General features: G+C 52.2%; 1 protein-coding gene across 10 annotated transcripts in view; it reads right to left on the bottom strand.

Annotated features, from left to right (window-relative positions):
* Window positions 1–1,128: 1,128 nt before the first annotated feature.
* Window positions 1,129–17,672, bottom strand: part of HNF4A (hepatocyte nuclear factor 4 alpha) — a 58,700-nt gene continuing 42,156 nt past the window's right edge. For 3 of the 10 annotated variants that reach the window (XM_048222147.2, XM_044385835.3, XM_026503564.4), the window contains exons 4-10: window positions 16,244–16,350; window positions 15,367–15,522; window positions 11,949–12,036; window positions 10,898–11,053; window positions 8,367–8,603; window positions 5,330–5,482; window positions 1,129–4,262 (exon numbers count right to left, since the gene is read on the bottom strand). In XM_048222147.2, coding sequence (XP_048078104.1) covers window positions 4,120–4,262; window positions 5,330–5,482; window positions 8,367–8,603; window positions 10,898–11,053; window positions 11,949–12,036; window positions 15,367–15,522; window positions 16,244–16,350 — 1,040 coding nt within the window. In that variant the 3' untranslated portion in view covers window positions 1,129–4,119. Of the gene's footprint in view, window positions 4,263–5,329; window positions 5,483–8,336; window positions 8,604–10,897; window positions 11,054–11,948; window positions 12,037–15,366; window positions 15,523–16,243; window positions 16,351–17,672 lie in introns of all 10 variants that reach the window. The other 7 variants (XM_048222148.2, XM_044385838.2, XM_026503566.4 and 4 more) reach the window with 3 other exon arrangements.

Below are 17,672 nucleotides of genomic sequence, written 5' to 3' on the forward strand. Positions count from 1 at the left end.
GAGTGGCCTCAGGGATCTGCACGCAATGAATGGGTGCTCTTGAGGCTGGAGAACTTGATGATCAGCTTCTCATTAGAAAGGGTCTGGGTGGAGAGTTCACACTGAGCTCTCAGTGGGGTGGTGGGCACCTCATACCCAAAAGCTCTTAACAGTTACTGTGGTCTCATTCAAGTTAATCCTGACAACACCGCCAGAGGGAGGCGTCATTCCCAGTTTACAGATGAGGCTCGGAGAAGCCGAGTTACACTGATCTGTGACTCCCAGACCACAGCTGTTGTCACCTCCCTTGGGGAAGCTGAAAGCATCGCCCTGCTCTGCCCTCATCTTTGAGTGTTCCCACACCTGTGCACCCAGAGTCCAGCCAGCCAGCAAGCCCCGCCCTGCCATCGCTGAATGCCATGGTGTGCTGGTGATGGGTAGCCGCTCGCTCCCCAGGGGGAAAGCCTTGATCTGTAGCTCTCACCCGTTCTTGTCCCACCGTCACCGTCAGTGCCACACTGCCAAACATGAAGTTGGGAAGAAAAGCTAACAGTGGGCTCTCCAGTGCACACCCCTGAGTGATTATGAGGTTGGGGTACGTGCTGGCCACGGCACGAGCCCACCTACCTAGTTCATCAGGGGAAAGGACCAAGGTGGCCATAGACCTGGCTAGAAATTCTCGAGTGTGTCCTTGCCTTTGTTCTTTTTAAAAAACACTTGCTTTTATGAAATTTCCCCCTGCCTACCCATCCCCTATGGCCTGCCGTTGGCCCAGGTCCCTGGCAATGACCCAGAATTGGGTTCCATCTCAGACCCTGTTGCCATTCTCCCAGATCTTTCCATCACTGCCCCCCCACATCCATCCCCTCTTCAAGGAGGAGGACTGACTTTCGCTCTGTCTCCACAGTGAGCACTTGGAACCAGGATCAGAGTTAGAGTCCCACTTCTACCGCTACCCTGAGCCGCAGTTGTCTCAGCTCTAAAGGGGGGAGCGGGACAGGGGTAACAATGTCTAACCTGCTTACCTCTTGATGTGAGATGAAAAAGCAGTAATGCATATAAAAGCATTTTGCACAGCGTAAAAGACTACCTGGCTATTCTCATTGTTTCTAACACCTGACATGGAAGAAAGGACACCCATCCAAGGACTTAGAAAACATATGTGCCATTTATTTTGCTTTATAAACTTTTGTTAAAACACACAAGAGTAAGAAATGGGTTTTTTTTGCTTCTTTGCCCCATTGGGCGGCAGTGACGGGCTCAGGGGTCAGCACGGGAGCTGGTGGTATTCACACCCATGGGAAGCAGCCCGCTTCCAGAATCACTTGGTGTGAATTTCACAATTCATCCCAATCAGGGAAAATCACAGAACAATTTGGCATAAGTAATTGGCTTGGTCATCACAAAAAATCCAGGAGCATCCGTCTTTGACCCTCTCCTCTAGCCATGCTGCAGGGAGTCATGTGGATTCTGGAAGCTCCTGAGAGCTGCCCAGAGAAGAGGCTGTCTCAGGGGAGGCACTGGAGGAACTGCTTGCCCCTCCAACCCTTGTTCAGTTCTCCAGATTTTGTATTTTAGGACCAGAACTCAGGTGGCAAGAGAGAGAAAGATTTTCCAATGCCATGTCCTCAGAATCAGAAAAGTAAACTGCTCTTCGTTTCAGGTTTCCTACATCACAATAAAATTATTAACATAGAATGGACATCTCCTCCTGGAAGGGTTAATTTGGGGCTGAGGACTGAGCCCCTGACCCAGAAGACTGCCACTGTTAAAAGCCACTGCAACCCTACTCCAACATGTGGAAAATTCTTACCTCAACTTCCGCTCCCATAACTGAGGCCTGAGCGACACTGGGGGCTAGAGGAGCAAAGGGTGGGAATGACCACAATGGCAGAAAGATTCCAGCTTCTCCACCTTACGCCAGATGAGTCTGGGTTCCCTGACTGGGATTTCTGGGGACTCGGAGTGAGGGATGGCCTGAGAGCTCTGAGCAGGGGATAGTCTCTCCTAGGACTGGGACTTGGCTTGGTGGCATGGGTAGGCCACGCCTGGGACCACTGGAGATATAGAGTGGACATACTGCCCTCAAATCCCTCATGCCTCTGCCACAAAAAGCAATCACTAATGGTGGAATTTTGGGGCACTGTGGTCCTGCCCCCATCCACTCAGAAGGGTCAGCATGGGGTGGGGATAGGTGGCAAGTCTAACTGTTCACTCTTCTACCTAAGCACAGCTCCACCCCAAGAACACATCGCTTTTGTTCCCACTAGCTAGTGACCTTCTCCAGAATTTTCCCAAAGACACCAAAATTCCCATGGATGATGTGCTGGCTGTTCCATTTTGGGGCTTAATGTTTCCAAAGCGGTGCTCAAACCCAGGCCTTCTCAGCTCTCCCTTGGCCCACCCAAACTATCCCACTCCTGGACCGCCAGGCTACATAGGTCCATCTCCTAAGAACCAGACCCCTGACGCCCCTCCCCCAGACTTGGGGAGTGAAGAGAGGAAAGGGGTCCAAGAGTTATGAGTTCTCCTGGTCTTCAGCAGACAGGATGCTGGACCCTGCCTGGACACTAGTGTAACCTCAAGCCAGTCTTCATCCTGGGTGTGGGCAGGGCCCCCAGGAAGAGTAAGACTTCGGCTTCTGAGGCTAATGACAGGGGCGAGAAGGCCCTCAACTGGATCACAGTGAGGACGAGGGCCCCTTTCAGAGATGCTCCACCACCCTGGTTAAGAACTCTTGTTCTGATCCAGGCAGACCTGGGATCCAATCCTGACTCAGCTACTTACTAGCTGTGTGAGTTTCAGGAAAATCACTTAACCACTTAGATCTTAATTTCGTCTTCTGCAACAGTCTCTGGGTAATAGAGAGGATGCAAGATGATGCATGTCGAATGCCTTAACACAGTGCCAGAAACGAAGCAGAATTTGAGACAGGCCCTGGAGGGGGGTAATTCCTCCCTGACATCCTTCTGAGCTGAGCGTGCACCCATCCATCTTCGTCTCCAGGTCTCCTCGCTCTCACCTGGATCACACCATCTGGATCACGCCATCGTCCCCTTCTGACCTCCCTGCTCCCTCCCAACCCACTGCACATCCTCCCCAGCTGCTCTCAGCCTCAGGGCCCAAACCTCAGTGCCTCAGTCCTGGCATTCAAGACCCCTATGCTGCTCCAGACAGCCTGGTCTTTCCATTGCCTCCTTGCTACGTCCTTTTCCAACCTGGGGCCTTGCCCAGACTGTCTGCCCCTCCTTGGAAAGTCCTTTCTCATCTGCTCCACCGGCTGGAATCCAGCCCTTCCTTAAAGGCCCAGTGCAGAGTCTGCCCCCCTTTCCCAGTGCTTCCTCTGACCACCTTGGCCTCTCCAAGTTCCTGTTGCAATTGTCCTCCTTGGACTGTCCTCTCATTCTTGACAGCCTGTGGGGAGCATCACCCCGAGTACCGGCCCGATTCCCTAAGAAGGGAAGAGCCATGGGTTAGAGGCGGAATGGTGTCTTCCTTCTCAACAGTCTCCCACACTGTGCCTAGCCCAGCTAGTGCTTTAAAAATGCTCCTGAAATGACTGGGGGATTGTCTGCAAGTCTTCTTCAGCCTCTGGAGAGGTGTCTGTGGTGAAATTAGGACGGCTGAGGAAGGTGACAGTGGCAGGTGGAGAGGAGCGCTGGAGGTTAGGGCAGCAGAACAGGGAGGGGTCAGATGCCCCGATCTGACCCAGCCTTGAAGGGCTCTGTGTCTGGGGACTAGGACAGTACTTGGTGAAAGAAGTACCAGTCTGAGGGGGGAGGGAGCTGTGTTTAAGCAAGGTCCCATGTCGTCTCCAGACAGCTGTCCTTTCGGGCTGAAGAAGTCGGGGGTAGGATGATGAAGGGGAAGGCAGTGGCTTCAGCAAGAGAAGAGCTGTCCAAGGCAGCAGCGGATTTTCCAGCTGGGGTCTCCCCAAGTCAAAGCCCCGTCATCCAGAGCAGGGGATGGAGGGTAGCAATGGGATGTGGCCCACAGCCTAAGTTCTTGGTCCCCTTGTCTTTCCACTGCTGCCCTGAGACTGGCCTTGTTGTCACGGCTTTCCTCACTATGAACAAGTGACCACCGGGGCTCTCTGTGGGGGCTGGGGGGCCAGCAGAGCCCCCGACCCCCAGCGGCTTGCTAGATGACTTCCTGCTTGGTGATGGTCGGCTGGGGGATGGCGGAGGGGGGCTTGACGATCGTGGCAATCGCTCCTGGCAGGAGCTTGTAGGGCTCAGACCCCGAGCCACCTGGCGGTGAGGGCTGTGGAGTCTCAGGGGTGGCTGGAAGGACAGAGAGACAGACAGGGGCTGCTGAGAATTCCAACCTTTGGGGAGTAACCAAAGAGTCCTGGGAAAGTTTTTCCCCCCTCTCTGAATTAGTTTCTTCTTCTATAAAACGAGAGACTTAAACCAGACAATGTCTAAGTTCTCCTCTAGCTCAAACCTTCTGAGTCCCAGATCATGAAGTCTAAGTCTGGTGAGGTCTGGAAGGCTGTGGCTGGGCCAGGTATGGCCAGAGGCTTCTGACCAGGTCCTACCAACCCCCATCTCCTCCACCATTTAACATGGAGATCTGGGCTGCTTCTCCCAAACCAGGGCCCAATTCTGACTCTCTTCAAGGACAATGGGACATGTGACAGCAACATCCTTTCTTGGAGAGAAAGAGCAGCAGATGATGAGACCCAAGTGTCTGGCCAACTGGCTCCAAAAATACCATTTTTTTGATATTGAGGTAGATGAATAATGGAAACTAATTGGCCTCACAGCATCACGTATTTGACTCACACCATGAGCCACTTGGCCAACTTTATTTGATGGACAAGTTTCCCAAAGGACAGTCTCAATGAAATGCAATCTCATTTTAGTGGACCACCTCATCCCAATGATAACCTTACTTTTTGGAAAACTTTGTCCAATGACAAACTCACTCTTGTGAGATTTCACCTGGGAGGACCATCTAGACCAGTGGACATCCCCACCCAATGAGTAGTCTCACCCAATTGTCTAATGGGTAATCTTACCTAATTGGGCAGTCTTACTTCAAAGATCAGTTTTACCTAATAGGCAACATCACCTAATGGAATTCTTATCCCAATGGACGTGTTCACCCAATGGATCCCTCATCCCAAGGACAGCTTCATTCAATAGAGGCTGTTAACTACCTCACTGAATAAATGGCCTCACTGAAAAAAAAGCCTTACCAAACAGACAATCTCACTCCTCATTCCTCACCCTGGAGCACACAGAACTGTTATATCCCAATTCCCATCTTCTAGACCCACCCTCTTCCTGGTTCCCCTCTTAGGTCCCAACCTCATCCCTTGCTGAGTAGAGCTCAAGTTGCCCACCTGCCTGCCCCCTGGGTCGGGGCCACTCACACATCTGTCCATTGCTGAGGTGAGAGGGCATCGTGTTGGCAACGATGACGTTTGTGCCCATGTGTTCCTGCATCAGATGTGGGTGCAGGGGATGATGGGCATGAGGCGTGTCACTGGAGGACCCTGCAGGTAGAGAGGGACTCAATCAGGATGGAGAGTCTGAGATAAAGACCATGGGCCTTGAGGTACATCTTCCTCAGGTGTGGCCAATCAACCCATTTGTCCAACACTGACAGTGCCTGTTGGCTATCTACTTCTGAGTTAGTAAACTGGGGCTTACCATTCCTATCCACAGGTTTCATGAGGGTACCGAGAGGACCCAACGAACCAAGAGGACAAAAGTTAAAAGAAAGAAGGAACTTGTAAGGAAGCTGTGAGATCTAAATATTATAACTAGTAGTGTACTGGTTGAATATTAATATAATGGATTTAATCAATGGCTCTCAAAGCTACATAGCTTGCCAGTCCTTCCATTTGGTGCCAACTCACCTTTAGCCTTGTCCCCCCCCCCCATCTCTGCTGCAGCCAAACTAACCTACTGAGAGCACTTAAGTGTTCCCTGTACTTCCCTATCTCTGCTTTTGCTATGTTCCTTCCATGAGAGATGCTTTTTCCACACCCCCATGTCCACCAGCCCAAAAATTCCAGCTCAGGTAATTCCACCTTTGGGAAGGCTTTCCTGATTCTCCACACTCCAGCAGAAAATAAACCTCTCCTTCCTTGGAATTCTCATAGTAAAGTATCTATAACCCATCTTTTGGGAACATCTACTTTTCTGTCCATGAGCATTACAATTACAGATATATTTTTCTTCTCTTTGAGGGCCTAGCAAAGTGTCTAGAAAAAGTAACTACTTCCAAAATAAATGTGTCAGAATGATAATACCATAGAAGGTATAGTTTGGTAATGGCTGTGGTCACTGGTGTGCCATGATGGGATTTTAGGGCTTGCAAGAGACCTCTAAAGTTTCAATGACAGCTACCAATTACTGAGCATCTAATTTGTGCCAGGTACTATTTTACAGTGTTTTTCATGTTTGAAATAATTGAATCCTCTCAATAGTCCTATAGAGAGGGTATCGTTATCATTATTGTCCCCTTCTACAGATGAGATTACAGGGCCCAGAGAGACTAATTATTTTATCCAAGTTTATCTGGCAACAGGGCACAAGCTCCATCCTGATCTTTTTTCTTTTTTTTTAAGATTTTACTTTTAAGCAATCTCTACACCCAACAGGGGGCTCGAACTCACGACCCTGAGATCAAGATTTGCCCGATCTTCTGACTGAGCCGGCCAGACACCCCTGTTCTGATCTTGATCTCAATGACACTGGATTCATAATTCACAGGGTCAAAGTGAAAATGAAATGACTTAGTAGTTCTCGACTGGGGGAGATTTGGGCCCCTCTGGAGACATTTGACAATACCTGAAGACATTTTTGTCCAGCACTCCTACAGGGGTGCTCCTGGTATCTCATGGGAAGAGGCCAGGGATGGAGCTAGTGTATACCACAGCCCCCACAAAAAAAGATTATCCAGTCTCAAATATCTGTCGAGGTGGCCCTTGGCCATACCATCACCAGTGACCATGTCACCTCCAAAGTCCTGAGTTCAAGTACCCTCGCTTAGATCCTGACTCCTACCCTTCCAGCCCACTTCATTTAGTGCTATCACTGCAAAAATTCTCTCACCCCATCGTGGCCATCAAGTCAGTGACCCCTACTTCTTTATATCTGTCACCATGGCCCCTGATTGCTGGAACACCACGGAGCTGCCTTCCATCCTGAGCTGAACTCCTGCTCGAGCAACAGGCTCAAACATGAAACTGCCTCCTGTAACTCCCGGATGTCTACGGTCAGCTCAAGCTTCGCCGAAGTCTAAATGGTCTCTTGGTTCGTCTCCATGGCCACCACCATCTCAACCTCAATCTGTTTTCCCTCCATCTTCCTCCTCAGTTAAGTTATTCCATGAGCGTCCCTGTCACTCAAAGCAAAAATGTGGGTTTCATTCTTGGCCCACCCCTTCCCCCCACATCCGATCAGTCAGCAAAGCCTGCATGTTCTTCCTCTGCGCAGATGATCCAGTTTATCCAGTCATGCCTCCGCCCCAGCCTCCACCGTCCTACCCCTGCCTGGTGACAATAACATTCTCTGGGGTCTCCTGTCTCTCGTGCGCCCCCCGGAAGTTCACTTCCTACCTAACATGCCGAGTAGTTTGTTCAAAGAGTAGTCTGATTTTTACTCTTCTTGCTAAAGTTACAATGAAAATGAAATCCAGATTTCTGACCATGGCCTACAAGACCGTATGCTCATGATTTGGTGTCTGTCCATAACCGTCTTCATCTCATGCCGCCCCCTCACCCCATCTCATGACCTTACCCTTCTTTCTGCAACACACAAACCTCTCCTGCCTTAGGGCTTTTCTAGGAGTTAGTTCAGCCTGGAATGTTTTTTCTATTGACTTTTAAATGTTCTACTTTCTTTCATCCATTGGGTCTTAGCGCTAAAGTCCCCACTTCGGAGAGGTCTGTCCCTGTTGGCCAACCTATCAAAATAGGCCCCCTTTCAGTTACACTCTATCATATTACCTGCTTAGTTCAAAACTGTAGTTATCCCCTTTATTGTATACTTGGTTACTGTCAGTTCCCACACGCCCCATGCACACGTGTATGCACATGTATGTGCACAACCACACGTGCGCACACACATGCACACACACTCCCACGAAACCTCCTGGAGGGCAGAGCTCTTGTTCTCTGCTGCAACCCCAGCACTCAGAACAGTGGCTGACACACACCAGGCTCTCAGTGCCTGAATAAAGGGACCATTGGCCCCATTCTTGATGAAGAAAGCCAGGAAGGGGTTTGAGGAGGCCCAGGTAGGTTAAGGGATCTGGGCAAAGCCACAGAAGGAGGAGGCAGTGGCGTGGAGAGGTGAGCTAGGTGTGAGGCTTCTCTCTCGCCCGGGAGCCCCGCCCACCTCTCAGCCCCTCCTGGGCCTGGCACGGACCTCCCAGCAACATCTCCTGCAGCAGGTTGTCGATCTTGGCCATGCCGAAGAGCTTGATGAACTGGATCTGCTCGATCATCTGCCAGGTGATGCTCTGCAGGGTGGGCAGCAGGAGCAGCAGCTCGCCGAAGCGGCCGCGGGAGTCGTACTGGCGGTCGTTGATGTAGTCCTCCAGGCTCACCTGCACCTGGGAGCGCAGCCGCTTGATCTTGCCCGGGTCGCTCAGCCCCTTGGCATCTGCAACGGGAGGGCATGGGCACGGGCCCCACTGGAGCATCAGGGGAGCCGGCACCCGGATCGCCCCTGACTCCTGAAGCCCTGGCAGGGGGCCTAGTGGCCCCAGGTCACTTGTGGAGTCCTTAGCGGTGCTGGGACCAGGATTCAGGGTCCTCAAGAACCGGGGTACACTAGTGCATCTGTAGCTTCCTGGATGCAGCCAGAAAAAGCGTTTCTCTCACATTTCCTGAGATGCAGAACTGGGAGATGGGGGGTGGGGGAGCTTCAGGAACATACCCAAGAGGGCACCTAGCAACCTCCCCATTACACATGGGGAAAATGAGGCAGGGAGCAGGGAAAGGATGTGGCCCAGGTCGTGCATCCAGCTGTTGGCAGATCCGTAATGGGGACTTGGGGCTCTTGATCACGGTTGAGGTCCCACCGACCAGACCTCAGCTCATGCTGTTTCTCTTAGAAGAGTCTCCTCGCTTCCCTCCTCCCTTGCCTGTGTCACCTTGGGGTCTCAGCCTAGGTTTCACCTCCTCCAGGAAGCCTTCTCTGTTCCGCCCTCCCAAGCCTGCTTCACGAGTGTCCCTCATGTCCCAGGTTTCTGTGGGTCTTCTGTCACTACCGGCCACAGAGGCTGTACCTGTTTCTTCCACTAGATTGGGAGCTCTGGACGGGCAGGCGTGTCTCGTTGGTCGTGTTAAACCCAACACCGAGCGCCATGCATGGTCGGGGTTTGTTATATAGATAACTAGGTGAGGGGATGGTTAGATGGATGGAAGGATGAGTGAATGAAAAAAAAATCAAGAGATAAGCTCTAGATCCTTAACCTAGAACGGGATTCAAGTGATGGTCCAATGGTTAAACTCAACCTTCATGGAGGTCATGCATTTATTTCCTCTTTTATGGACCACGTAAGCGGCAGAGAGACCTCCAGTCCAGGGCTCGCTCCGCTGATCTGCATTTGTGTATGCCTTCATTCAGTCACCAAACATCCACGGAGCATCGCCTACATGCCAGGCCCTACACTAGGTCACCTGCCCCTCCGAGCCAGGTTGCTGACCTTGACTCAGCATCAATAATTCTCCCCATTTTATTCAGCTGCTCTTATCTGTCCAGCTCTGTGCTGAGCACTGCAGGGATACTGCTTGGGTCCGGCTCTCAAGGAAACCAGAACCAGAAATCTTACTCTTCAAGAAATGGGGAATGGTGTGTGGTAGGTAAGAATATAGGCTTGACAGCTAGACAGTCTGAAGTTCAAATCCAGGCTCTGCCATTTCCTGGTTGTATGGCCTTGAGCAAATTAATCAATCTCCCTGTGCCGCAGTTTTCCTAGCTGCAAAATGGGGATAGTAGCCATTCCTACCTCAAACGTACCACGCTGTAAGTAATAAGTGACATAATCCACGTAAAGTATTTAGAATGGTGTCTTAGTGAGTGTTCCATGAACTATGGTCATCTCCCTCTTCATTACTATTATTACCGGAGGGGATCTCCATGTAGGTAGAGCCTAGCACTAAGGGCAGTGCCTGGCACGCAGCAGGTCCCCTCTAATGTGTAAGGAGGGAAGGGAGCAAGCAAGGCTTTGGAGTCCAGGCATCCTGATATTGTGAAATGAAATCAGGCTTTGCATAAAGACGTAACTACAAAGGCATCCTGTAAAAACACAGGTAGAAAGGCAGTAGATGGGACGGAGAGAGGAGAGGCAACAGCATATAAAGACAATCAGTAGAGACACTAAAATTGCAGTGAAAATGCAGGAAGAAGATGGGAGAGAAAATCTGGGAGCGGTGACAGAGAAAGTGAAACCTTCAACCAGGGCAGGAGGAAAAATACGATCGAAAATGCTAACTCAAGAAAGAGAAGGCTTAGCATTTTATTTAGAGCCAGAAGAAACAGTTAAAAGACTCAGAAATGGTTCCCCCAGGAGAGTAGGCTTTGGCAGGGACAGTGGGGTACATTTTAAGTATGTGCAGATATTGTTCTGATAAAAATTTTTGAGCGAAAGAAGAAAAGATGAAAGGAAAGAAAAGAAGGAAGATAGGAGGAGGTCAGGAGAGGAAGGAGGGAGGAGGGGACAGAAGGGAAAGGGGGGAAGAACAGAACAAAGCCTCTGGAGTTCGTGTGTCTCGTCAAGTCACACCATCCCTTTGAACCCGGGTCTTCCTCGTCTGTTAAACAGCTCATGCAAACGGCCTCGGCCAGTTATTGTACTGGAGAGTGAGGCTGTGAATGCAGGTGACATAACCCAGTAGAAGTCTGACAGAGGGTCTGGAGCCTCGGGGGTGGGCGGGGGGCATGGACTGTACCTGGGTCAAAGAAGATGATGGCTTTGAGGCAGGCGTACTCGTTATCGTCAATCTGTAGCTCCTGAAAGGGCAGCACCAGCTCGTCGAGGATGCGCATGGACACCCGACTCATCTCTGCCAGCTCTGGGCAGTGCCGAGGGACGATGTAGTCATTGCCTGGGTGGGTTGGGAAGGAGAGGGGATGAGGACGCCACCTTGGGTATACCCTTCTCCCCAGCTTTGGACAGGCCTTGCCCTTTGCAGGTGCAATGTAACTGGTGCCCACGGGAGAGGTCCCCATGGGGATTGTCATGCCCATTTTACAGATGAGGAAATGGAGGCCCAGATGAAAGGAATGAGTTACTTGAAGTCATTGGAGTGGATCTGGAGCCTGGCTTTCTAGGAGCCTTTCACATCACCCACACTCCGTTCTCCAATATGACCCGTAAGACCAGTGACATTCAAGGGCCACTTGGGAGGCACCAGTGCATCAAGGTTAAGGGCCTAGATTCTAGAACTAGACTGCCTGGGGTTGAAACCCAGTTCTACCGCTAACTAACCACATATATTTGGATAAATTACTCTCTGTGCCTCAGTTTTTTCATCTGTAAAATGGGGATAAATAATAGAGCTGGTATACCTCAGAGGGTTGTTGTATTAAGAAAGGAATGTTTGCAAAGTACTCAGACTAGTATCTGGCCCATGGTGTGATGTATAAAAACATTTAAAATAATACATAAACATGCCATGGAAGCCTAAGTGACATAGGCCGGGGGCTCGTGACATTCCTGGAGGCCTCTTGCTCCTGCTCTAGAAGCTACATCAGAGTGCCCGGGCAGTTCCACGGATAACCCCGCTGTGCTCTAACTTTAATGCTGGAGAACTTCCATTCCTTGCACCCACATTTCTTCGCATCTGAGTGGAGGACCCAGTTGGGAACACTGGGAAAAGGACCTTCTTGATCTTTCTCCCTCGCCTCTGCATGCCATCTTGGAACTCTCCCATGCCTGGGTGCATTCCACCCCGGGCATGCCCTCTGCGGAGCCCCAGCTGGGGCAGGCAGCCTCCGTACCTAGAAGCAGAACGTCCTTGAACACCATGGATCGCTTGGTGGCTCCGAGCAGCAGGTGCTCACCAGCATGCGCTCTGAGCAGGGCCACCTGGAAGACAGAAGGGATGGTGTCTGGCAGCTGCACCCCTGGGAAGGTGTCTGTACCCCCAGGGAAGTTGCTCCTAGCCAACTCAGTGACCCTGGGCAAGTCGGCTTAATGCTTCCCTTGCCTTTACCTGCCTGAACTATAAAATGGGCATCAGAAAACTGCTGCCTCCCTGCCCAAACCGATAAAACCTGGAAAAGATGCAGCTAACCTGGAAGGGGAAAGTACGAGCACTCAGAGCTGCGAAGCCAAATGCTGACTCTATCTTTGAACTGCTGCGTTCTTGGGCAAGCAAAGCGGCCTCTTCCCTCTGGGCCTCATTTCTGGGCCTGATGAAACTTAACACCATTCTGTGTGTGTGTGTGTGTGTGTGTGTGTGTGTTTCAGCAGAGATACAATGCCTTTCATCAGACTCTCAAGAGGGTCTATGAGCCAAAAGTTCTGAAACTGTGGGTCCTGAATTCCTACCCATGAACCAGCTGCAGAAGATTATGAAGAGTACTTAATAAAATGCAGATTCTTAGGCCCTACTCCCAGAGATTCCACGTCTATACGTACGGGAGTGAGCCCAAGGATCTGCATTCAACAAGCTCCCCAGTTGATTCTGATGTGCACTTGTGTTTGGGAAATCACTGTTCTGGAAGGTCTCCAGGACACCTGCTCACTTGACATTATAAGATTCTAGGGTTCTGAGAGTGAGTTCCAAGAGGCTGGACATGGATATGGGTTCCCAAGGCCAAGGTGTGAGCGCTGGTCTTTGGCAGGGGATGAGCTTGACACATTCCTTCCCCGCAGAGAAGACAGAGCAGCTTTGGCAGCCTGAAGTCCGAGGCAGGGACCCAGCCAGGAGGACACTGTCTGTCCTTTCCGAGCCATCGGCTTTGGGGCTTGCCCTGGGCCCAAAGGATGGCAAACAAAGCAGCTGGTGAAAGTAGTAGCCAGCTGGTAGCCTCAAGGATCTTGTCTGCAAGGTTGAGCTGGGGAATTCTGGAGCTTTTTTAGCAGGCTAAGCTAGGAATTAAAAATGCTTTGTTCATTCATTCGATTGTTCATTCTTTCAGTCATCAAATGTTAAGTGCCCAACTTCTTAGGAAGGAAGGATGACAGGGAGGGAGGGGGTGAGAGCCATGTGATAAAGAGCGATGGGACAAGAGGGGCTGCATTAGATGGGGAGGTCAGAGAAAGTCACTCTAAGGAGGCGACATCGTCTAGGGCATGGAAGGCAGCTGGCACATAGTAAACATTCAATAAATATTTATCTGAATGAAGGAAGGAATGGTTGAATGAATGAATGAATGAATGGGCAAACTCGTTAACTCCCTCCCCAGGTCTAGCAGCCACCTGCCCTTCTTCATCTATCCTCCCAGGGTTACATCCTGTAAGGATGACGAGAGAGAGGAGAACGGCAAACAGCTTTGCAGGCCATAGGCCACTTCCCATGACCGGGACAAGGGAGGCCCCGGATGCTTATTACTGAGTACTTGCCATCACCAGGCACTGTGGAGGGCATTCGTCACTGACTCCGGTGGCTCTCAAACCCAGGGCAGAAGCCCCGGCAGCAAATCCCAGCCCTGTGGCTGCCTCGCTCTGCCACCTGGGGCATCTAGATTCCTTTCCCTCTCTAGACCTCCGCCCCTTTATTCAATGCTACCCAGCCTCCTAGGTTTCAGTGGGTTGATGTCCAAAACAAATCGAGAAGCGAACAAACTTGGAAAGTGGTTCCTGGTGCAATGTCGATGGATTTGGGGTGTCCTTTGGAGGACAGTGTCCCCTAATTCTGCCAGGTGTGTCCCAACCCTCTTGGACAAGCTGGGCTCCTTACACACAATGAATGGGGAGCTGGGAACCCTCCTGACATGGTGGCTATTCGGGGGATGGGCAAGCAGGGTGGGGGGTGTTAATGATTGTCCTGTGTTGCTGGCCACCCATCACTGCTCTCTAAGAATGCTCTGAGCCCCAGCCAGGGAGGTTTAGGTGGGAAATCGAGGTTAACAATTGCTCAGCTTGGGGGTATCTTGTTGCCCTGCTGAGCCCCTGGGAAGGAGCAGAAGGGATTAAACATTAATACAGACTCTCCAGCAGAGGGGACCAGGGCCAGCACACAAGGAGCAGGGGAAAAGGCAGGGGCAGCTTGGCCAGGACCCCTGGCCTGTCATCCCTCCCAAAGCAGGGAGGGATCCATGAGACAGGGCATCTAATCCAGGCCCCAGTGTGAGGGTGAGCACCAGCCAAACCAGTGTTTCCACAGTGTATCCCACCAGAGGATGTTACCAGGTATTCCAAGAGAGTCTGGGCCTTAAGGGAGTTTGAGAAGCCCTGGGTCCCACAAACTTCAAGCAGCTTCCTTGCCTGAAGGACTTCTCAGAAACCTTCCAAGACTAACATACATTGCCAGTGTGTTGTACAAATGTGCAAAACAGAGAAGCAAATGCACCAGGAACAGGCGTCTGGGGCGCTGTCCGAGCTTCTCTCAGAGCTGAGAAGGTGACCCGGTGTAGCAACCCTTTCCCACACAGGAGAGGCCTAGAAGGTGCCTGGTCAGGAGTGATCATTTGCAGGGCCTCAGAAACTCATCTGTCCTCAGACGTGCACCCCCACCACCCCAGCCTCTTCCTTCCCCCACCCCCCCAGGACAGTTTTGGTATTCCAAAGAAGGTACTTGGGGAAATAGAACACTGAGTTAAACCATCTCAGTGGGATACAAGAATGAAAGTGACATTTAGGGAGGCCAGCTATGGCCTCGGCCACAATGTAGGTGTTTCATTACATGATTTATGCATTTTAAATGTCCTTAATTCTTTCTGAAAGAGGTATTATAATTCCCACTTTACAGATAAGAAAACTGAGGCCCAGAGAGATGAAACAATTTGTCCAAGATGACACAGAGCACCAGTCTCAGGGCCAGGCCTCAAGCTCAACTCTCATGATCCCTGGCTCTGGGGCCCTGTCCAAATCCCCCAGGAGAGCCGTCTGGTGCAGGAGTGCAGGGCTAGGAGCCTGGACTTCAGAGCTTGCCTACCAAAGTACACTTGCATGCACAGTGTTCTAATCCCAGCTGTGCTGGATACCAGCTGTGTGACCTTGAGCAAGTTACTTAACCTCTCTGTGCCCCAACTGCATCACCTATAAGATGGGAATGATAATAGTACCTAACTCATAGTGCTGCCAGATGGATTAAATGAGTTAAGATTTGTATAGTGATTTAAACAGCTCTGGGCACACAGGAACACCATGTGTGTTTTGTTAGAATCACATGAATCCACGGCTATATCCCAGGTTGCCAGCAGGACCCACCGTCCCAGTGTCCCCACTGCCCGTAGTATCTGCTCTCACCTGGTCGTCCAGAGGGAGCTCGCAGAAAGCAGGAATGTACTTGGCCCACTCCACGAGCACCAGCAGCTGCTCCTTCATGGACTCGCACACGTCTCCGATGCTGGCGATCTTTTTCGCCCGAATGTCTCCGTTGATCCCAGAGACGGGGGAGGTGATCTGGGGGGCGTGAAGGACAACACTGGGGATGGCCAGGCCCTCCCTACAATCTCTGCCCCCTGCGCAGAGAGCCAGCCCCCCTCCCCCCCCCCACCCCGAGAGAGTTTCCCTGTCTAGAAAAGGGGAGACGGACTGTGGACGCCTCTCAGCTCAGGAGGAAGTCCGGGGGCAAATGAAGAGAAGGAAGGATGCTGAAGAAGGCAGATATGAGGAAGGAAGGAGGGCTCTCCCTGGGCCTCTACCAGCTGTCTGCCCCCCACTTCCTCCTCTGCCAGCTATAGGAGGAACCCCAAGGAACCCCTCAGCCCTATAGGAGAAGCAGGGCTAAAATCATCCTTCTGATCTGACAGGTGAAAAAAACCACAACCCAGAGAGGTGCTGCTACTTGCTCAAGGTCACACAGCAAGGGCTGGGCTGAGCCCCAGTTTGCTAATCTGTCTACTTGTCTACTAATCTGTTCTCTTAGGGCTAACCTGATCCCAGGCCCTCCGCGAAAGCCAACTCTGCCTGGCCCGCAGAATGCATGCAAAAGGATGAACTAGAAAGTGCCACAGAGTGTCAGACCTGGGCTCGGGTTCGGTCTTTGCTACTGAACTGGCTCAGTTTCCCCTCTGTGATATCCCAGGGCCCTTCCAGCTGTTGCTCCAGGGAGGACAGGGATGGCGGCGAGACTCCTCTTTGGTGTGGGGGATCGCCAGGGGGCAGAGGGTCACCCTGATACCTGCTGGGACAGGACCTCGGCCTGCAGCAACGCATTGATGGAGGGCAGGCTGCTGTCCTCATAGCTCGACCGGCGAGTGCTGATCCGGTCCCGCTCATTCTGCACAGCTGTGAGGAGGCAGAGAGAGGTGAGGAGGGGGGGCAGGGATGGGACGGAGGGGAGGGCGGGACCCTGACTGCTGAGGAGCTGACGAGGTGTGAGGGGAGAGAGTCTGACCCACAAGGAGATACTGCAGGGCTGACCTGCAGTAAAGGAAACACGGTTGGAGGTGGGAGGAGGAGGGGGCATCCGAGGGGCAGAGCCTGGGTAAGCACATGGGAATGAGGGGAGATGGATTCCAGCCCAGCGTGTGGAAGAACATTCGAAGCCCCAGAACTGCCCCCAACACAGTGGGGTGCGGCGGGAGTGACCCACTCGTCCCTGGAGGGAGGCAACACAGTGGCACCTGGGCAGAGGGCTGGAGATGGGTCTTGGGTATTGAAGAGGAGCTGTCTAGAGGTTTTTAAGCTCTGTTTTGGAAAGGGCCCCTTTTGTTCCAGATGACAGTGTGTAAAATAAGGAAAATGACTGGCTCTGGGTGACATGGAGACGGCCCAGGCATCCCTGAACACCGAGACAGAAGGCCCAGGGAAAGGTGACCTGGAGATCCCCACCTGCCCCGACAGTCCCATCCATCGGCAGGAGGCTAACCCTCTCAGAGAGAGCACGGACAAGCCCTGGCTCCCTCCTGCCCCACCTCTGGGTTCACCTCCAGGAACTCAGAGCCCGGGGCCTCCATCTGCTAGGGCCCCACACCCCCCTGAGCCTCCCCATCTGTGTCAGTCCTGGCCTAAGATACAAGATGGACCTTCCGCAGCTCTGGCGCCATCCCCTGGAGTCCAAGAGGCCTCACTGTGGAACGAGGCTTTGCTGAAGCTGGCAGGAGAGACGGCGAGGCGGCAGGAGACCCGGGTGCCCATCTGGAACCTGCCACTTACTCTCTGCATGCTGGTACGAATCACATCCTCTCTCAGGGCCTCCGTTTCCCCATCTATAAGCTTGTCCATCTCTTTTTCTCTCATGGGCCACCTCTGCTCACGCCCACATGCCGTCCAGAACCCTCCACTCTGGCCTGGGCCCTGCTGCCTCTTCCCAGGAGCAGCTCAGGCTCTCCTCACTGGTCTCTTGGCTTCTGGCCTCGCCCTGACCGTCTGGGCACCTCTTCGAGGACAACGGGATCTGCTACAACGGAACTCAGTCACATCCCCCCGCTGCTAAAAAGCGGTGACTCCCCATCTCATGCAAGTGAAGCCCTCACCGTGGCCCCTCCTCTCCGATCCCACCCTGCCCGCCCAACTGCTGCTGCCCACTGCCTGGAACTTGCTTCCCCCACAGCTTAGCTGCCTCTGTGCTTGGCTCCTGGCTCCGCGCAAACGTCACCTTCCCAGAG

Source organism: Ursus arctos, unplaced genomic scaffold, assembly GCF_023065955.2.
Source record: "Ursus arctos isolate Adak ecotype North America unplaced genomic scaffold, UrsArc2.0 scaffold_16, whole genome shotgun sequence".
In the NCBI taxonomy this organism is placed as follows: Eukaryota; Metazoa; Chordata; class Mammalia; order Carnivora; family Ursidae; genus Ursus; species Ursus arctos.